Below are 22,745 nucleotides of genomic sequence, written 5' to 3'. Positions count from 1 at the left end.
TATCCTGCCTGCCTGCCACTTACAGAACCAAAGCTTCCAGCCCTGAGAAATGGGACAACTGTCATTGCATCACACAGCTTTCTGAGCCTCCCAGTGGACATACTGCCTCAAGAGGTTTTACCCTGAAGAAAAAATTAGATTACTGAAGGTAAAATGATGTGCTTTCAGTTGTTAACATCTATTCTAATATTGCTGTTTTAAAATCGTTACATAATCAAATTGCATAACCAACTTACTCAACTTCTTTGCAGTGCTACCTCTTCCCTCCATCCACCCACTCACCCTAACACCAAATCAAGGTCTTTAGTATGAGCTAAAGAACTGTAGTGTTTTCCAAATATTATGGCAGAAGTCCTTCCTCTGGTCAACACAATTGAAAACAAGCAAGAAAAAAGTTCAAAGACTACACTTCTCCATAAAACAAAAAAGAACCACCACCCAAAATACAGCTACCAGTTCCTGCCACCTAATTATTAGCTTTCTTACTCAAAGTTCCCTGGCCAGTGCCAGACAACTGAGGATTTAAGTATTCTAAGGAGCAGCAGCACATGAGTGGCACTGACTCACACCAATATAAACTCATTTCAGAATTGCAGACCCTTTAGAAGGTCCAGTGTCTCTGTCTGTGACTATTCTAGCACTCATAGAGCCTTCAAATGATTCTCTTAGTGTCTCCTCCGTTGTGTGCTCAGAAAGGCCACTGACAAACAAGGTTTTGCTTTGTTGATTAAATCCTCCTCTTGCATTCATGTTCCCTTTCTGCCACGATGGTGAACTGATTGCTCTGACTTCAATTTCTGTGTTGTTACAGGAATTCAGTGCCTCTTTCAAAACATCCCCCTCCCCAGAACTGAGTACCCAGGTGTAGTCATTCATCAACTGAATAGCAAATTTTAGAATATCTTGAGACCTGGAAAGATGGACAATATTCACAGCTTCTTCCATTCAATTCAGTTTTGCTCCTTGATCAGCTATTTACTTTAGAAGTAGTTCTGTTCTTTTGATTTTACAGATAGAACTTTTATAGACAAGAAAGCAAGACTAAGTTATCTTGCATTAACTGTTTTCTAAAGTGATCTAGTAATTTCTTACCTACCAGTGTAACTACAGAGCCCCTCCATCTGCAAAGTTTGATACAGTAAATCCACATCAAGTCCAAGCTTATTGAAGAAACAAAACAGACCTCATAAGAAACATCATCCAAAGGCACCGCCTGATTGCATGTATGAGGACCACAAAAATTTTGTGAAACTACCTAATGAGTGTCCTCACTTCCTTTACAAGACTATCAGAAAAAGGCTTAACTGCTTTGCTACAATTCCTACATGCAGCTGCTCCTCCAATCCACAATCATCCATCTCTATATAAAAGCACTGGAACAGCTGAAGCACTGAAGTTTATTTGAGAGAAAACTGACATCTTGGGAAAGAAGTTTTGAAGTTACCAAGCTAAAGAGGTAAAGAATGTTCTACAAAGAGCAACAACATGAATCTTCATTTTTGGTCAGGTTTCCTTTTGTATTTAAGCAAATCCCTTAATTTGAAATAGAAAAAAACAAACTGGCTTCTATTCTTAGTAGAAAACAGTGGTACTCCTACTATTTAACTTCTTCTGTTTGTGTACACATTCAACAGATTTAAGATACACACTAAGAAATAACAAGCACCTGATATGGCACAGGTATACATTATCATATGAAGATAAGCATACATTGAATGTAAGTAAATTAGTGCTCAATGGGTACACACAGAACACGATAATAACATAAACGTATCCCTTACTGGGCTCTCTTTCCTGAGACTGATTCTAAGTGCCCAAGATAACACTGGAGAAACTGCATTTGTCATAGATAAAATGATAAATAATCAGTTGGCTTGCAAGGCCAAGGGGTAGAGAACATCCCAGGCCATCTTCATTTGAATTAAAAGAAAAACAGAATTTGATTGACAGCATAAAAACATTCTATCTAAATGTTTTAAGTATAAACATTCTTGTATGAATTCTTGATGAATTAGATTCAGGAATACTTAGTTCTAGCTAAAATAAGAGAAGACAAAAAATAAGATCCTTCCTGGTTTATTGTTTCAGATTTTCTGTTTAAACTGACCACTGCATCAGTGTACTTACAGTCAGAACTCCCACATTAACTGTAGGTTATAAAAGACCTATAAACAGTTTTATTTTCCTTAACTTGGAAGATAATGGGGGAGGGCAGGGGGAATAAAAGAAGCAATAAATGATTACTGCCAGTGCGGTATACACAGCTATATTTATTAGTTCACTTCTAATTACAGACAGAAAGCTGAAGGCATACATAACTGCTGCTTTAGAATAAAGACAGACTACTGTTTTCTCCAACAGTTTTATTTCAAAAAGTACACAAGTCTGTCATGGAACTACAGCGCTTAAAAATTTGGGATTTGTTTGTTGTTTTTTTTGTTTTTTTTTTTTTACAGATTCACTCACAGTACTTTGCATTGTATGATACCATTCCCTAAAAACGTGAATATAAAACCTTATACTGAAATTCATATCAATATTCAAGTTCATGCTTTGTGCACGAGAAGTGTAAAGCAATGCTGCGACATGTCATATTCCGAGAAATGTTATTGCTCCAATTTCATTCGAGCTGTGCCGCACACCAGAGGACCAACACCCAAAGGGCCCTATAAAGCACCTATCAAGTGTATAAAACAAGGTTCAAGTGATACAAATAGTGTCTTTAGACTACCACAGCGATCTGAAACGATCTGGAATATACACAGTTAAGAACAAAACCAAAAAGCTATCCTGGAAAACAATAATATACAATATTCATTATTACAGAGACAGCTTGCAATTGACAAGTCTTATTTGTACTATTAAGCAGGAAGCATACATCTAATACAAACGTGACTATTACAGTTGATAAAGATGTATGCACTGTACATTTGCTCCAAAAATCATCTTTTACTCCTCCAACAAGGCATTTCTGTGCACTACATAGTTAATAAAAAAAGAAAAAGTATTCTTTTTTAGGTAAGGAAGGTTCACACGATTATCTTTAAATATCCATTTTGGAAATTTATGAGAAGGCTCATAGTGTATGGACAAATGTTACATAATCTTTACGGTACTACAAGTCTAATACTATTCAAGCCATGCTAAAACTCAACGATTTCTTCTACACTGTCATCCTTAACAAGCAAGTTTACAGTCATGACATTAGCTAGTAATTTCTTGAGCTCATTCAGACTATTTACATAACGATACCAATCCTCCCTCCTCTATTTTTTTACCCCTCTTTTTAAATAAAATGAGACATAAAAAATGCCACCTTCCAACTGGCATATCAGCTGCCATTACTTCCCAGAGAAGTTATGTTAGCAGGTTTATCTGTAACATCAGACACCTCGTGATTTCTCAGTTTGTGTCCTACACAGCTAAAAACTGCTGCTAAACTAGAGTAGCTGCTTTTGAGAATTAAAATGCAGTGTTGAATTATAATGATGAATCTACTGACTGAAGAAATCATCTATAATAGTGCTATTATGTTGCTGTAGTGTTTTATTCATTCAAAAAGGCATGATGAGAGCAACTTGAGGGAAAGTTTACCCCAAGTCAGAGGTTCTTTATTTCAGATACGGACTATGTCAGATTCCATTCCTTTTATTTTCCATGCCATTACATAAATAGACAGACACTGTCAAGGCTACTAAGCCTAACAGCTAGGCTCTTAGGGCATATCATGCTGTCCTTCCATTCTGTCGATTTTTTGTTTTGTGCAATCTGACAGAGCATTAAAGCATATGTAAACTCCAATCTGCGTGTTTGAGTGAGATAACTACTCTTGAGCGTCCCAGGGCTTACCTGATGGAAAGCACGGAGTCACAGGGCAAACAAAAAAACCAACAGATACAAACAACAAAAAGCCGCACCTAATCTCACATATGTCCATAGATGGCTAAGAATTAAGTTCAGTAGGTTTGCTGCCTGGTTGCTTAGGTCTCTAGCTATTTCTCAGTCTGTGATTCAGTTCTAGTTTTGTACTCAACTTTTATTTATGATCCAAATAACCACACCCTTTTATTTAGGAAAGGCCTTAGTTTCAAGGTAAACAATCAGTTTATGATTAAAATATCCTAAAGTCTCTTCTATCATAGTAATTGGATGCAAGAAGATGTCTCCTCATCTATTGTTCTTCACAAGCATGTGTTTGGCACAGTTTCTAAACCTATTATTCACCACACAAGTGAGAGTCAATCATCCACCTAATTAGTTCAACTGAACAGCTTTCAGGAATATAAACACTTACATCGTAATTATCACTTGAAGGAGTAACTCACATTTTGAAATACAGAACAATACAGAGAGCCACTGAAATCACATCCAGAAACAGGCAAGAAGAGGTATAAATAGTACATAAGAATCAAGAAATCAGATCACAGTGTCATGTTTTAAAAATTGTACCATCATCTAAGCACCTGTCCAAACAGTAAATTTAGGCACCAGAAAGTTCATAAAAACCGAAGATACAATCAGGCAAAGTTTATTGAAAAGGCACACATGAAAGATAAAAAGTCTGATCTCTAACAGTATAAGTTTACAATCTAAAAAAGTTCCAAATGTGTAAAATTGTTAAGTCTAGAACACTTAGTAGCCATTCAAGTATCTAAATTCATTATGAAGGGTATGTTTTCTATATTAACAGAGCCAACCAAAAATTGTGCATCTAACTATACATAAGACAAATATTTAGTAGAAAGTCAAATAATTTATCACAGATCTAACCAGCTACGAGAAAGCAGAACACTAAGCCTAGAAGTTTGAGGAAATCTTATCTCACACTGCTGCTACATACAAACACTCCTAACACCTTTCAACAGGCTCTTCAAATATTTTTTTTTCCACCAACCTCTGTGCCACATACTGTATTCATTTAGTTTTCCAAAAAAAAAATGGGCAGCTTTACATCTTCACCTAGAATAAGCTGAAGGGACTCCTCCCTACACTCCCAAGCACAAGACGAGAAGGAGATTAGAAAATAGGAAGGAAAGTAAACAACAACAAAACCCCCAAAGATTCAAAGAGCCATTAACTTTAAATCCAGCTTCTACAGATATATAGTATCACTCATCAGAAGCTATCAAAAATCCTTAAGTAGGTGTGCAACTAAGATCAGGAATTATCCTATTTCTCCTGTAATATTTTAAGTTTGCAAAAATGGGATGGCTTTTCTTTTATTTTTATTTTATTTAAATGAACTCTTCAAACACCATGTTCCTATCAACAATTCTGGATAACTATTTCCTCTTAGATTCTGGTTGTGTGAAGCTCTTGCTGATGAGAATCTAAACACCTATGAAGAATACTTAGGAGCGTTGAACAGACAAGAAATGAGGAAGTGAATTAGTCTCTTTAGACAATCTGTTGCTTACCTGAATCTAGAAAAGATTTTTCTGAAACAATGTTAGAGCAAGAGCAACTAACAAAAACCAGTTACTTAACAGCTTTAATAAAGCCCATGAAACTTCTAGGTATTTGGGTTAGAAAAAACACTGTCCCAGAATCTAAGCAGGCTTTTGAAAATGTGAGATACAGCTAACTTAAGACCTGCAGAGGTGCATGTTCACTCTTACTTTGACGATGTAACAGTTGAGCTATAGATTTTAGAACTTAGATACCACTAGTAACTACCTAGTAAGACTTGCTACAAAGGATTAATTAATTACCTGACACTACTTGAACTAGTCATTGCAGTAAATTCTGATTTCAAGGAGCTTCCAAAATCTCCCGTCACATTTCTACTCACTGTGATTTTACAGTCAGAAAAGATTCATTAAATTGACCAAACCAACCAAATGACTGGCAGCCCCTGAGATACTAACTCAGGAAACACTCCAGACAAACATCACCAACTTAAAGAACTGCATAAATCCTCTGAGTTTGAGCAGAATTCAGATTCATCCTCAGTATTTCAGCCCCAATGCAAGCTCATCAGCCACAGTGGCCAAATTAGAATAGTCCTGTTACTCCAACATTGAGAATAAAGCTTCAAGAACTCTGAGGAATTTCATGGTCTACACATGAAATGGTTTTGTTACTTCCCAGTTGTGTTACTCTTTCAGATTCTGAAAATGCACATCAGCTAAGAATGTCTCTTCAGTAAGCCACCAGAGATCCAAACACCTTCAGTATCTGATATTTAGGAACTTCCACACTTTCAATAGTTCAACTGTTACACACTAATAAGTTTAAAATTAAAAAATGAGAACTGGTGGCTTTTCAAAAAAACGTGTTCATTTTCTTCAAGGAAAATAGCATGCCATTGTTTAAATGAGGGTTGGAATACTGTAGTTTTCTCTAATACTTACAACAAACACTTAAAAACAAAAAAACAGGACTTAAATTAGTATTTCATACTATGGACCCATCTTTGCTTTGTGCTGGAATCATCACGGGGACAGCTCCCATTCTACTTAAATTAGGTGCAGCTACCTTTGAGGATGCAATGGTTTGGTTTTGACCAGAAGTACGTTCAAAGTCTTCACTTGGAACCTGGCTATATGGGGTTTTGGAGTATCCATCCATATTTGAGGGAGACATTGAACCCAGAGAAGAACGATTGCTGCCTATGTAGCTGCGCGCTGTTGAACTGCGACTTTTTGGAGGCAGAACATCTTCTCTGAAAGAAAGAACAGTTGCACAACAGGAGTTCAGTCACTACTACTACGCAGCTTACATAATAATGTTTCCATTTGTTTCTTCCTATTCTGACTCAGACAAAAAGGTTTTGTTTTTTTTTAATTCTGTTAAAAAAAAATAAAAGGAAGTTTTCCATTATCTTTAAGATCTTTACTGAAAATAGGTAGACATTACTACACCACAATCAAAACAAGTTCTCAGATAAACTGTTAGCATTTTAATAAATTTAGCAGATTAAAACAGAAATTCCAACTATGAGCTATCTTCCTTGCAGAATGACATTTAGAAGTTAATTTTCAAGCAGCACCCCTCAAGCCAGACATGTCATTACCTGATTTCATGATGTACTTCTTTCTCATATTTCTTCTCTCTATGCTTCTTACAGCAACAGAAGACAAGAACAGCCAATAAGGCAAGACCCAACAGAGTTCCCAGAATAGCTCCAGCAATTACACCAGCTGTATTTATAGCTAGAATAGATAAATTAAAGTAGTGTTTAAGCATCAAACCTAGTATATCACTGAAATAAAGGTGTTACAATTCTCCTGTCATTCTAAATCACAGAATCAAATCTTTCCACATTAAAAAAAAATAAATAAATCTTTGCCAAAATACAAATTTAAAGCAGCAACCCTCAGCTGCAAAAGTGTTTGCTGTTTTTAAGCTTTTAAGAATATAGAGAAACAAAATTATTCAAATACACAAAACACTATGTGACTACTACACAGTGAACACTTACGAGGGGTGACATTCAGCTCAACAGAACATTCATCTGTGCCAACTCGGTTTGAAGCAACACAACTGTATGTACCAGAATAGTCTTTAGAGGCATTTTTCAAGAGAAGTTCCCCTGTATTTTTATCTACAAAGAACAAAAAGCAAAAGGTTTACCATTTACCGAAGTTTAATCTCCAATTCAGTGAAACAAAATTATTAATCAAGCACATACATGAAATCTTAACTAAAAATGCCATGTTGAAAGCAATTCTCAAAACCAAAAGCTTACATCGTCACAGAATGCTACTATCTGTAAAAGCCTTTTACTTTAGTAGAAATTTATGCCACAGAAATTGACTTTAGTATTAAGGCCTTCAAGTTGCTCTGCCAATGGAAAGAAAAGGATGCTTAAAATGAAAGCTCCCTCACTCTAGCCTAGAGTTTTAAAATACAGTGGATTAACTGCATCCCAAAGGAATCTCCTTCTCTTCTGTATATTAAGTTATTCTATGCAAACAGCTCAGATGTCAGCAGAACTCACGTTCAACACAAAAGGCTGATCCAGTGGGTGACCATTTAACTCTAGATAGGCTTCCAAAGCAACTGTTTGCTACCTCCGAGATTTTACTATATGAACTTCAAACGGCTTGAACACTTAGACTGTACATAGATTTGCCATCAGCACTTAAACCCCAAGCTGCCAAGAGACAACATCACCATAACAAAGAATCACACAAAGACCTAGCTCTTTCAGCAGCACCTAGGCTCTTGACAGCATATTGAAACCACAATCACAAGCCCAAAGCAACAGTATCTTTATGATGTTACGCACCATTTTCATATACTTCCTCATTTTTGTCCAGCACTATCAATTTATTTATGAGACAAATTTGCAACGTGGATGAAGAGAGAACCACAACAGAAGCTTAAGGTCTTGAGTGATACAGAGAGACATTAATAACTAACTGCGTGCTGTCAAAACAAGAAATAGGATGTATCAAACAGCACAGCACAAGGCAAGCACAATTAATTTTTAGGAGTTATGACCCCTAAGATACACAGATACTGCTGAACTATAGTTTAAGTAGAATGGAGAAGTACAAAGCAGAGTTCAGATGGTCATCTTTGTTTGGCTTAGGTCAATTAAACTACACTGAAGACCCTGAAGCATAAATAACAGGAGGACAGGAGATCATTATGAGAAAGACCCACACATGTTCCTAATCTCTCTCCCCAAGACTATAACTACTCTTGGACATATGATGATACTTTTTGTCCTGTATGTTATAAACACATCTCAGCAAATAATTAAAGGGCTCTATCTGCAAGTCAAGCCTACCATCTCAAGGCTTAAAGAGGTTGTATTTTTGTTGTTTTTGTTTTTGTTTTAACTACAAAAGTAAACAAGAATTGGTACTGCAAAACATAATTACATAAAATATTCCAGAATAACTTTCAAAGTCAGAACTCAGAAACTACCAATGAATTAAACTGATGAGTAAAATCAACTTCTCTAATAAATTTCAGCAACTAAGTTTCCACAAGAAAAAAATCCAGCACCACCACAATAACAATTCTCAATTTATAAGCCAGCGTTTTTAAGAAAATCTTTCCTGGATGTCAGCTCACATAAGAAGAGGGACAACCTTCTCTTTTTCCTTTACTTATAACAATTTCTCTTCTATACACACATATTCTCTCCCCTCCTTAACTAAGCAGTTCCATCACTTGATCAGGAATTGAAGTTCTCACTTCAATCTCTACTAAAATTCAAGTTTCATTTCCATTTTTGAAAATGCAGTTCAAACCAGTGGTGTAGACTCTAATCTGACTCTTCAGCCCATTCATCTGAACAAAAAAGCAGCCAAGAATCAGCAAGTCAGAGCAGTCAAAACATTTGTATGCATAGATGAGCATGAGTCTGCAAACCTAATGATAAGAATCTCTCTCAACTTGGAGTAGCTTGTTCAAATGTCAGTTGTACTATCCACTGAAAGGATAGAAGTGGCACTTCTCTAGACTGCTCTATATTAAAAGCACACGTAAGCTGCTAACAAGTCAAAATTTGTCAAAAATACGAATACAATCTTTATTATTTATTATTCTGAAATACTTTGTTTGACAATACTTAGCACGGAAGTGGCAGGAAGTCCTTGTGTGCCAGTTACTACTTTTCTCCAGTCATAATACAAAAGTGGGGTTCCTTCTTGTGATGCACACTTCAACACGATGTCCTTTCCAATCTCCTGTGATCCTTCAATGGAGCATTTAGTGCTTGCTGGCTTTACTGATAAACAAAGTATTATTGAATTAGTAAGTCACAATCAAAATAGTAATGTTTTAGCTTTTCAGCACACTTTACTATACAAATTTTATACAACAAAGCCTTCTGTAAGAATGAAAAAAAAAATCTATGAAATACGAATCAGATGCAGTATTTTTTAAAATGCTCATTACTCTATTATTTCCATTGCCCGCCCCTGTCCTGAAGACTTAGTAATGGGATGCACTATTGTAGATTCAGTATGACTTTCCCCTACATACATTTTCATTTTATATGTAAAATGAAGGATAGCATAAACACAAATGTGCCACCAAAAATTCATGAAAAAAAAATATACTTGCTTACCAAGTACTCTCAACTGTATTTTTTGGCTTTCAACTCCAGGAGCCTTCTTCACTTTGCACTGGTATGTGCCTGTATCTGCTGACTTTAAATTCAGGATATCCACTGAACCATCACCAGATTTGGGATCAGAATTAGTAAACTGCAGCCTCCCAGCCAGAGCAGGATAATAATGATTATAAATCATATCTCCAGAATATAGAATTATCTGTAAAAGAAGAAATACAGTTCAGGAATCTACTTGGCACATAAACATTTGAAGGAAAAAAAAAAAAAAAAAAGAAAACATCTTCAGATTTTTAGCAGCCTCTCTCTACTGTTTAAAATAATCCCAGGGCATGACGTACCTTTTCCTTCCCCCAAATAACACCACACTAAATGCTCTAACGAATACTCCAATGCAATACCTGCTCAGGTGACAGGATGTCAACACTGTCTTCTGTATTAAAGAAAACTATTTATGTAATCTTCATTCTGTAAAATCTCAGACTTCAGAATAAATGGAAGAGTTAATAACTAATAAAGCCATAATACCAAATTCTCATGAACAACCACCAGCCATCAGGAAAATAATGTAGGCGTACAAGTGCAGAGTTTTCTGTTCTATGAATCATTTTTAATTTTAGAGTTGTTCGCAGTGAATACAGAATTAAGTATAAAATATTGTAACATTCTCACTATTTCAAAACTTCCACATTGGTGCTTCAAAGTAATTTAAGACCACATGCACATCATTTTGAAAAGGTGAAAGTCAAAAGTGTCACCTACAAAAGTTCACACATCAACCAAGTCTAATAATTCATTTACAGCTGCCAAAAATTAAGAAGGTTTTACTTACTGTTTCTTCTTTCTTCTGAATATCTGCTGGTATCAAGACCCACTCAATATCTAGCGTGCCTACATCTTCTTCTGAGAGCACAAAAGTACATGGCAATGTAACTCTCTCTCCTTGAGCTTTTTCAAATGCTGATTCTGCTGAAGTTATAGTCAGGCTCCTTGTAAGACCTATTAAAAAAAAGAATAATTTTTGTTTTACAAACATTTCACATGCAGTTCCCATAGTAAGTGTTCTATTACACATTAGCATATCTTTCTAAAATAAAAATAAAAACAGTCAAATAAATAAAATTTAAAAAGTCAAACTCTGTATATCTGTATGGAAATTATATCACTGAAAAAATCATGTTGAAATTTCATCGCTACTCAATAAATCCTGTGAAATTACTGAACACAATACAAAGTTTGTTACTGTTAGTTTGGAATCATAGCCAATCGGCAGTTGCATCTTTCATCTTTGGCGTACCTCAAGTTCCATACAAAGCTAAATACATGAAAAGGCTGCTGCTGAAAACTTTGACGTTATAGTTATTGGAAAAAGGAAAACACAGGAAATGCCTAATGACATTTGGAATGAATAAAGAAAATTGTTGGTAAAACGAGGGCATGAAACAGTGACAGAGTCAATGAGGACTGACAAAACTATTGTGAATTTGGGACTGCTTTATCTGGAAGGAGTGGAGAAATTAATCCCTTCAAAACATCTCTAAAACTCTTCAGAATGCTGGAATACAAAGCAATTTTCTACTTTATTTATTCTTCCCATTTAGTCAACATTGGAATTACAGGCAGAAGTAGTAAGCATCTTAGTCAAAGGAGATTTCAGAGCCAGCTGGGACTGAATCAAGCACTAGCACTAGGAGGTAGTGGGAGGCGAAACTAGCTGGAAATTCCCTCCTGTAGAGGAGATACCCACCTGCTGCCAGGTATGTTGGCAAAGATGGTTTAGACAGATTCGTTATTAAGAGACTGCCAAGGTTCATCTGGCCCTTGAACTACTACAGTATTATTACTACTATTGTTTGTTATTCCTTTTTTTTGTTTAAATTACTACTACCACCTTCTCTCACTGGCACCCATGCTACTTAAAGACAACCTGAAACAAGAGTGACTACAAAACTGAGGGCAAAGGAAAAGGAACCGGGGGTGCTGGCACTGTGAGTAAACAACTGGCTGCAGGACTGATAGCCTTGAAAAGCTACTACGACTACATAAGCAGTAAAGACTCAGAAAAGAAAGCAAAGACAGTGGTTTAGTGACAGCTGATGTAAGACTAAAGCACTCACTGTGGACTCTGCATACAGCAGGAAAGTAGATGACTGAGGTCACTTCAGTAAATGCATTAAAGATCTATGCAAAGCTAATGCACACAAATGATCAAATGATACTGTCGCCAAACTTCACCCTTCTTCAGTTTCCACTCCAGTCAAAAAGACACAACTTCAGCTCACTCCCCTAGTACATCCCTCAAAACATGAGCAGATTGCCTGTGGCATCTTAGTGCTAGTATGACACTATTAGGCTGAGAGAAAAATCTGTGTTTGCTTTGGGTTAAGGGGGACTAATAAAACTTCAGACTTGTTTCAGGTTCTTTTAACACACGAGAAAGACGAAGAGTGCTCATAGTTATCCCAATTACTCAAAGGTGCTATTCCTATTCAGGTAAAACAAAGTTTAGCAAACTACATTATTACTATTATACTTTTAATCTAGGAAAAACTGAATGTTTGATGATACAAACAGATGGAAATTAGCATCTCTTGTTAAAAAGTCTTCAATACAGAAAACACAACGAACGGAGAAGGCATTCTACAGTGCAACAGAAGTAACAGAAGGTAAATTTTCAGTCTTTTTCTGTATTTAGTTTTTATATATACACATATATACATTTTAATGAAGAATGTGAAGAGTTCAGGATACACTGAAATTCTGGATTTCTGGCTTACACAAACTGTAAATTTAGGCTTGATGTAAATGTTTCTGGCAATTGGATAGTACTGCCATGATAGTGTTATGTAACCCAGAGAACACAATCCCTCCCTAAATAGGTAACATGAGAGAGAAACCATCAGCTGGAACAGAATAAAGTACAGCAACTGAAAAATACAGAGGGGGACTGCACGACAGAGGTAGATCATTTGAAGTAGCACTGTCACCAGGCTCAAAATGAAGGCTGAAGAAACAAACACCACAGAGCACAACTGCAAAGAAGCACAGACAGCTTCCACATGAATTAAGAAATGAGTTCATGCGCTTTGCTGCTGCTCTTAAAATCATAATCGATCCATACGTGACCTGCATTTGCAAAGTACTTCAACTTTACTAACAGGCTCTCCAAAAACATATATTGTTTGCCAATGTTTGCTTGTAAGCAGGAAATGATTTCAGGTGCATTAAAGTTTCCTCATAAAATGAGGTTTTAAAAAGGAAATACCAGTGATAATCAGAAATGTGTATTAGTGTCTTCAGAAGTGCAAGCTATAAAATTCACTTAAGAGACTCTACTTTCAAGCACAGGTTACAGATGTTTGCCTGCACAGCTGTGATCTAATGCTTTGCTTGACAGACTTCACTCTTAAAAAAACAACTCACCACCATACTCATTTTACTTCCAAACATAGCCCTCAACCACAGCGAGTCTATTACTTTTTAATGGCACAGCAGTGCTGCTTCTGTATCTGTAGTGGCTAAGTACCTAAAGAGCAAGTTTTAGTACGCAGTAATTTTAGAGTTCTGCAGATAACTCAGATTTTGATGATAACACAGCACTGCTAAGAGCCAACTGCAAAGCAGAGAAAGTACTGTTAGCTTAATAAGTTTCAAACAGTTAATGTTTAATGCACTAAACAAGCCAATGTTTGACACTGTGCTTATCATACACTGCTACAGCAGATTTCATAAATAAAGCAGAGCTCACAGTAAGTAGCAAAATAAAAAACACCAAAATACCACCTTAGCAAAAATCTGAAACACTTTTAAATCTAACACTTCCAAAGCTACTGACACGAACAAACCACACACCCCTCAACTTAAACCTCAAAAGGGCCCAATCTACAAATAGATCAGGGAAAATAAAAACCTGCCTGCCTAGCTGAAGTCCACCTGATAGGACACACTAATCCGTGAACATCCAGGCAGATGTTCATACCTGCATTTCCTATCTACCAGTATAGTACTTCCTGCAAGTTAACTAGAGCCACACCTCTTTTGCTGTTCAGGAAACATCCCAAGTTTGTGGAGCCAGAGAAATCTTGAATTTTTTACAGACAGTGCCAGGAAAGACAAGATAAAAAACTCTCTTTCACATTTCATCTAATCTGCCTTACTAACAGTGGGATGAAGTTGAGCAATCAAATAGTCAGAGAACTGGTCTAGGTAAGCTTCCATAGCACTTCTTGCACAAACAAGAGCAGCTTATCAACATGAAGGAAGGTTTTGCCATAAGCTACAAAAAGAAAGCTGATGAATGAACAGAGTATTTCAAGCAAAAACAGGGAAAAAAAATCCATGTCAGAATGATCCTGGTGAAGTTATATCACCTAAAGCAGTTCCATGCAGTAGGTTGCATCGGAAAGTGCTCAGGTGGGCTCTGAATAACACTAGAGCAGAAAACTCCACCACCTCTCTGGGCAGCCTGTTCCAGTGCTCTGTCATTCTCAAAGTAAAGAAATTCTTTTTCATGTTTGTATGGAACTTCCTATGTTCCACTTCACATTCACTGCCCCATGTCCTGTCACTGGGCAACACCAGTGCACCTGTCCCCATTCACTTGATTCCCACTCCTTAGATATTTATAAGCATTGATAAGATCTCCCCTTATTCTTCTCCAAGCTGAACAGTCCCACTTCTGCCAGCCTTTCCTCATACAGGATATGCTTCAAGTCCACTAATCATCTTTGCAGCCCTTTACTGGACTCTCTCCAGTAGCTCCCCATCTTTCCTGACCAGGGGAGCCTAAAACTGGGCACAGGACTCCAGATGTGACACCACTAGGGCAGAGCAAAGGTGGGAGGACCACCCTCAACCTGCTGGCCACATTCTTTTTAAAGGCACTCCAGGTTACCATTGGCTTTCTTGGCCATAAGGGCACACAGCTGGCTTGTTGTCAGCCTCTTGTCCACCAGGATACTTAAGTCCTTACCCACAGAGCTCCTTTCCAGTAGTTCAGCCCCTAACCTGTACTGATGCACGTGGTTGTTGTTACCTAGGTGTAGGACTCTGCACTTGCCCTTGTTGAACTTCACAATGTTCCTCCCTGCCCAGTTACTCCAGCCTGTCCTAGTCTCACTGAATGGCAGCACAGCCTTCTGCTGCACCAGCCACACCTCCCAGCTTTCTATCATAAACAAACTTGCTGGGGGTGCAACTCCATCCTTTCATCCAGGTCACAGATGAACATGTTGAATAAGACTGGGCTCCATATCAAGCCCTGGGGGATACTACTAGCTACAGGCCTCCAGCTAGACTTTGCGCTAATGGTCACAACACTCCAAGCTTCACCAGTCAGGCAGTTCTCAATCCACTTGCCTACATACTCACCTATCCCCACATCTCCTAAGCTTACCCATAAGGATTTTATGGGATACAGTGTCAAAAGCCTTACACTGAAGTCAAGGTACACCACATCTGCTGCTCTCTTGATATCTACGCAGCCACAGTAGGCATTATAGAAGCTTACCTGATTGGTAAAGCATAATTTTCCCTTGAAAATCCGTGCTGACTACTCACAATAATCTCTTCTTCCACTTGCTTAGAGATGGCACCCAGAATAAACTGTTCTGTCACATTCCCAAGGACAGAGTTGAGGCTGACTGTCCTGTAGTTTCCTGACTCCTTCTCCATGCCCTTTCAGAAGACTGGAATAACAGGCACCTCTCCCATTCTCTATGACCTTTCAAAGATGACATAGAACAGCTTGGTAACTGCTTCCAGCCAGATCTCTCAGCGCTTCTGGATGCATCCCACTGGGGCTCATGGATTTACATGCACAGAGTTAGTTTAATCTCTGACCAGATCCTCTCTAACCAAGGGGAGCTTTCCTTTCTGCCAACTCTCAATCTCACCTCCAGGCTCTAGGATTCCAGAGGGACAATCTTATATTCCTTTTCACTATCCAGTCCCCAGACTCACTGAGACATGGCTTTAAGCAACGCAGAACCCAAAACTGGACCCATTCTAAAAATTGAAGAGTTTTGCCAATCTAAGCTAACAGTTTTGATAAAATATCTCAAAAAGAACATCTGTAATTCAGAATTTCACAAACACCACCTTAAAATTACCTAAGAAATGTGGCAAAATTCATAAATTCAAAAATAAACGTGAGATTACTGAATCTGAGTCCATCTGAACCCATAAATCCTCTCAACTTACACAAAGGAAAAACAAAACACTAAAACCAACAAGAAACAGGCAAAGCATACTGTCTTTCAGAAGACAAAAGTATTTCTTTCAGTCTGGATATAACCGACTTGTTACAGGAAAGTTCTCAAGGGGGATCAAATTAATAACTTGTTTCAAAAGTGCAGAGTTGCATCCTCAAACTCCAGTTAAGAGACACTGCACAATGAAGTTAGAAGTTGTTACTTCTCCTGATCTCATAAAGAACATTGATTTAAAAAACTCTAAAGAAACCAACAGAACTACAAACACACCTAAGCCTGCAAATACACAGCATGATTTTAAATTTCATTCCCAACTGTAATTGACTGAAATAGTTGGAATAGTTATGCAACAAAGATAACCCAAAAATCACGGGCTTAAGATTACCAATCTTTTTTCACCTCACATTTTACTTCTTTTCCTTTGACATTCTTCAGATTCGACTTAACATTCCCTTCCTTTCCTAACTGTCCTTGTGTTCCTAAGTTGCTCAGTACGTTCTTAAGCTTTTTTTGTAGCTAAACCCAAAGTCATTAGCCAAGTATCCTGGCAACTACAGCAGATGATGACCTTACTTGAGAGGAACACGCTTATCATGTTTAGAGTGGGAGAGCTGGTATCTCATTGCTGAAGTGAAGGACAGGCTTGAGGGGGGTAGGGAGGGTGCCACACAAATAGGGGGAAGGGATATAACAAAAACTGAGATTAAGATTAATTTTAAGTGAAGAAATATTGTTCAGGCAAACACCTAAAGAAAACCACTATGAATTCTGAGTTTTAATGCTTGGTCACATCCAAACAATGAAGTATGGCGCAGTACAACCTGCAGTATTTGGACTTACTGAGAAGCTGCCTTCTCATCCTTAATTCTGATTCCGTCACCTCCTTTTATGCCACTAAAACACTTCATGAAAAAGAAGTAAAAAAAACAAATAGTTGACTCTGATAAAAATTGTGCACATGCAGCATTCTTTCCTTTTTCCTTCCAGATGGAGTTCTCTGAATTAGAGACCCTTACAAGCACATTTTAGGAGCACAAAGCCACACATGTAAAAGCTGTGAGGATACCGCAGCCTTTATAAGAACTTGCTTACTATGCCGCTGTGGAACCCCACCCACAGAAATAAATTCATATTACACCTACACTAACAAAGCTGCTGCCAGAGTAAAAAGCACTGCTCATCCCCATGCTGCACAGCCACAGAGTGATTCAGATTAATGAATGTGTTCAATGAATTAATTCAGCCACTGCACTACACTAACTGTGACAGAAGGCAGAGGAAGAAGGAACCCAAAGCCGTTGCTGAATGTGGTATCAACCTAGGTGGACACATGAAGTTGCACCATATGTAAACACAGCACACCTTTAACGCAACTAGGTGTAATGTGAAAACACACTGTCACACTATACTTACAAGCCTCCGAGGACCCATCCATACATAGGATTCCAAAGAGTAAAAAGAAACGGCACCCAGCCACTGCAAAGACTCATAATCAAAGCTAATAATAATAATAATAAAAAAAACCCCACATTCTGACACTACTAATATACACAAAAGCCTGCCTCTCCTCCCATGTCTATACCAACTGCAGCTGTTTTTTGCTACTAGCCCTGCTGCCAATCACATATTTATCAATTACTCCAACTGATATTGAAGGCTTATAGTCACTAAGCAATCAAGCTGCATGATTCTGTCTTTTTGTTGTTGTTTTTTTTTCCTGACAATTTGATAACATTAAAAAGGCAAATGAATGAAGCAGCCCTTTTGCAGCATGAAAGCATGAGACACATCCGTCAGTCAATGCATTAGGGAGCTCAAGTACAATCAAGCACTTAACTGAGCAGCCATATTACTTTCACTTGAGTAAAGGAGTTTGAGCTCTTCCGAGCTAGTGAACAAGAAACATTTTTCTCTAGCACATGCAAGCTTCACATTAAGACAGAAAGTTATTTTATTCAGTAGTATTGGGTTTTTTAGTTCTTCAATTGTTAATTGCCTCTGACATGGTGCTGCTTTAAAGTGAAGCAACAAAACGTCAGCTCGGTTTTGCTATCCCTTCTCTCTCCACATAGAAGTAAACAGAAGGAAAGGAATATGCTTCAGGAAATAGAACATCCACCCTAAATAGCCAGAAAGTTAAATGCAGCAGTAAGCAGAACTGCAAAACTTTTGTCCATAAAGCAGTTTAGGTGCTCCTTAATGCTGCTGAATGGCTCATGACTAGCTCCAACCCACAGCCAGAAAAATTCACCATCCTGCTCATCTGGTACAATACAGTTTTCAAACACACAATCCAACAAGTGGCCTAAAAAAATAAATAAAATAAAAAAAAAAAAAATAATCAAGCTACCTATCCCACTCAAGTGGATCTGAGGTTACAGACCCTTTTCTTACAGCTCTGTCTAGAGAGCTCATCGAGTTGCATCAAGAAAAGGTACAGGTATAAACTGACCTTACACAAATGTAATGTTCTACTGACTTGAAAACTCCCTGTAGAGGCTCAACATAGACCACATGAATGCCAGCTACCACCTGAAATAAGATGCAAGAATAATTCTTGAATCCAGCCATTCAACTGTCTGATTTAGTCAGACTTCCTAACTAAGATCCCTCAGGCCACAGTTACACATTTTTCTCACATGGGAGAATACTGATAGCACAGAACTCATCTTTTTTTTTTTTTTTTTAATGTTTTTCTGCCATCTTATTGATGATCGTTCCCACCCTGCACCAGGAAAGGCTGTTGGCATAACTCTTTTATGTTTGAAATTATGCAATTTAACTGGTTAAAGTAAAATAAATCTAATGACAGCTTAATGTAGTCTTCATTCAGACATATTCATCATGCCCTTACACAACTAATACATTTGTGTGGTAAAGGAAACTATCAGCAAGAATGCCGGACCTATTTACGTTCAAGCTGATTCTGAAACAGATTTCCACAGAACTCCAGTTTCACTGCCACCTGCTCACTCCCATGACAACAGAGTGAAGTGGCTCTTTTTATATCTACTCCCTGTACAATGAAAACTAGCAAAAAGAGGAATTAAAAGAAAGGCAACATAAGATGACTGTATACTTAGCCAGCAATGACTAAATTGATGTAATTGGCAGGGGAGCTCTTCTTGCTGCTGAGCCATACAACTGTTGAAACACATTTAATGTTTCACACAGCATCTAAAAGCTTCATGAAATGAAGTAGAAGTTACAACGTGAGCAAATTAAATAAATAAATAAAATGAGTCCCTACCATTAAAAGCTCATGAATACATGTAAGAAACAACAAATGATTAATTAAGAAGTATGATGAAACAATATTGGCCCCCAAAAACAAGCTCCTTGGTGTGTATGTACCTCTTGGGTCACTGAGGCAAATGAATTTCAAAACACTCTGAGGGTGAGATAGATCTGAAGATGGTTATGAGGAATTTCTTGACTCACAAATAGAACCAAAGACAAAGCACACAAGTATTCATTTATTTTTTTTTTGTTGTTTTTTTTTAATTAATGAAGGAAGCTGAAAAAAAAAAAAGACATTTAGGTGTGGTAGCTTCATTCCTACACAAAGTGGAATCGGTTATGGAAAATGCTGTGACAAGTACTGAAAGTGAAGACAGGCAGCTGAGGCTTGATCCAACACAGGAAGCTGGCAAAGGAAACCAGCCAGGAGACCAAAGTGACAAGCTATAATAATCTCTGCAGCAGAATGCATCAAATACTTTCAGATAAACAAAAGATTAAATGAAGCAAGATGACTGTAGTTCATATCTCAAGACTGATGTCACAGCAGTAACAACATGTATCAAACCACCTCAGTTACTGCTTTTCTTTCTTACTACTTAATATAAAAAGATTTGGGAAATGCAGGAAAAAAGTCCTGAAATCAGATCACTGTCCACTGACATTAAAAGTTAATAAGGACGTGAACTCTGAAAACTGTTAAAAGTTACTCCTCAGCAGACCAAATGCACCAAGCTCAGCATTTAGAGACTAGGATAGCAATGACCATTTAATCCCAGAGGTAGTCAAATTTCTCCTAGTTTAAGCATCACTGAGATCCCATTGCTGCATAAAAACATGAAGAGGTTTAAGTTCCCACTTATACATACCTGACAAAGTGTGCTAGCCATCAAATGCTGACTTATCACGTTCTGCTCTCCATGAGCACTGTCAGAAATACTCACCTAAGTTTTATGAATACTGTTTAATGATAGTTTTTGAGAAAACTGTATAGTATATATATAGTATAACTGCCCTATCCAAACATTATATAACTAAAAGCTTGGTCTTCTATTAAAAAAGCCTCAAACAATGCAGAATTTAATAGGGTATAAAGTTACCCCCTACTATTGTAAAAAACAATTTAAAAATTAAAGTCACACAAGGGCAGCAATAACTACCACTACGGACCAAAGAGATTCCTGCCATGCTGAATCCAGTTTTCAAGGCAAATAAACACTTAAGGATTTATGTGCAGCACATTACTACCTTTCCTGAAGGCTAAAAGGATCACTGCAGATGTACAGATATTAAGAAGCGTTAACATTGATGAGAATCTATTTCTGCAATCATCTCATAGCTATGGAAGGCTTGTGTTCTGCCATGACACATTAAAAAAAGAAGTTAATATCTTATTTGTTAAATCAGGGTTGCAAGTTAAGCAGTTATATTTATTCTCAAGCCTTCTGAAACTCTGCAGAAACTTTATCGTGCTTCAAATGAGATGATTCCTCCTATATTGTACAACCAGGAAAGAGTAACAAATGTACATACAGTTCCTGTTTGTGTAAGTAAATACATGCTCAATGCCACTGACAATCTCAGACTATGACTCCCTTATTAGCTCTTGAGATGATCAAGAACTCTAGAAAGCTTAGGATTAATTAATAACAAAAAAACTCAACACACCAATTTGCATCATCATAAGACCTACAAACTGACCTGCCACTGAGTTTCCACCCCGCTCCTTACACCAGAACCCTGCATCATTCTTTGGAGAACAATTTAATACCAATTTTCCTCAATAAAATACTTCAACATCTGCAGAGGTACATATTCAATGTTTCTTTTATCCTAATCCAGGATTTGTTGGTGACAGCTGTACAATATTAATTTAAAGAGAGTTTGCACATTTCGGAAATCCCCAGCTACTTGACATGACCGGTTGGTACTTAACTACAATACATAACATCAAGTTGTCACTTGTCACAGGCTTGGCGTGCGTTTAAAACAGCTTTAGAAAAGATCATACAGTTGCAGAAAGCCATCCAAATGTGAAATTCATATCCTAAGTCTTCAAGAGAGCAGAAGGCTGAGCCTCACTACACCGACCCATTCTGTGTGTGGGCATTCACCAGCAGCACCAACTTAAGAAACCGCCACAGGTTCAGTTGCACAACCAAGTAATGCTGAGGCAATTGCCAAAGTCAGCACAGGACCAATTAGAATGATAGGGGTGAAAAGGACTGTTCTCCCCTTGTATCCCAAAACATTCTAGGATGAATTCTTTCCTTCCTGAAAGGGAAAGCTCTCAGTTTAGTTATTTATGACTGTGAATTTGACCTCAGCAAAGAGATTACAGACCTGAGCAGGGTTCAGGGACAGCTTAAATTCAAACACTTTTCTCTTTCAACACAAAATGGCATAGCTCAGTCGCCTGCTGAGCGTCTGTTTTGTACAGTCAAGATAACTAATTTTGTATAGATTAGGAGGTTTATTTCCGACCTTCAACTGTTAGTAACGTGGAAACAAGAAACATTAGGCTTACAGGGAGGAGTGGGAAAAAAAATGAGTACACAACACGGACTAAGCCCTGAAGTACCATGATAAAATTACTCCACTACCACAAACTCAAGGACTTCAACAATGAGACAGCTCTCTATCGCCAGCAGCTCCCATACAACTGCACGTGAGTTCCTTTCCTCTAACTCCAGTCCATAAAGAGGTATCTATTTCCTCAGCAAAGGAAGTAGCATCTGCCAGGAACACCAACAGAAATATTAACTCACCCTGGCGGAGGAAAAAACACCAGCAACCTCTGATGTTGTACTAACTCCAGCGATACACAGATTTAAGTTACTTCCTTTGAAGGACTATGAGATCTGTGTATCTTTCAGGCTAGTTATTCAACTAACCACGCCAACAAACAAAACCACTCCTAATCAAAGCATACATGCAGAAAGCCAAATATGTGAAGCCAGTACATGAAGTCATCCAGTTTCACAGTGGCATCTCAAAACACACGTATACCTCAGAGAAGTGAAGGTGTAAAGGTTGGTTCTGATGTTGTACATTGCCATGAGTTAATCATCCCCAGCTTTACAGCATTATCACACTTTACAGCAGAGATCCTGCACATCTGCAGTGCGTGTGACTCTGCTCAAGCATTTTTTCCACAGCTTTTGCTACAAGAAACACTTTAACAGAAAACTTTATCACTAACCTAGCCCCTAAATACTTGTAATTCATAGTCCTTACACAACTGCTTAGAGAGCGAGTTA

At 37.7% G+C, this 22,745-nt stretch overlaps 1 protein-coding gene across 2 annotated transcripts in view; it reads right to left on the bottom strand.

The window, feature by feature from the left end:
• The window catches only part of CXADR (CXADR cell adhesion molecule), a 30,384-nt gene that overhangs the window by 5,974 nt on the left and 1,665 nt on the right, over positions 1-22,745 (bottom strand). Inside the window, exons 2-7 of one of the 2 annotated variants that reach the window (XM_015880569.3) lie at positions 10,866-11,032; positions 10,031-10,235; positions 9,530-9,688; positions 7,424-7,546; positions 7,016-7,154; positions 6,478-6,664 (exon numbers count right to left, since the gene is read on the bottom strand). In XM_015880569.3, the coding sequence (XP_015736055.1) occupies positions 6,478-6,664; positions 7,016-7,154; positions 7,424-7,546; positions 9,530-9,688; positions 10,031-10,235; positions 10,866-11,032 (980 nt within the window). Of the gene's footprint in view, positions 1-2,250; positions 6,665-7,015; positions 7,155-7,423; positions 7,547-9,529; positions 9,689-10,030; positions 10,236-10,865; positions 11,033-22,745 lie in introns of those variants that run through there. The other variant, XM_015880560.3, reaches the window with a different exon arrangement.

This window comes from Coturnix japonica, chromosome 1 (genome assembly GCF_054131305.1).
Source record: "Coturnix japonica strain WE chromosome 1, WE-NBRP24, whole genome shotgun sequence".
Taxonomy (NCBI): Eukaryota; Metazoa; Chordata; class Aves; order Galliformes; family Phasianidae; genus Coturnix; species Coturnix japonica.
This window is presented reverse-complemented; position numbering and strand designations above follow the sequence as displayed.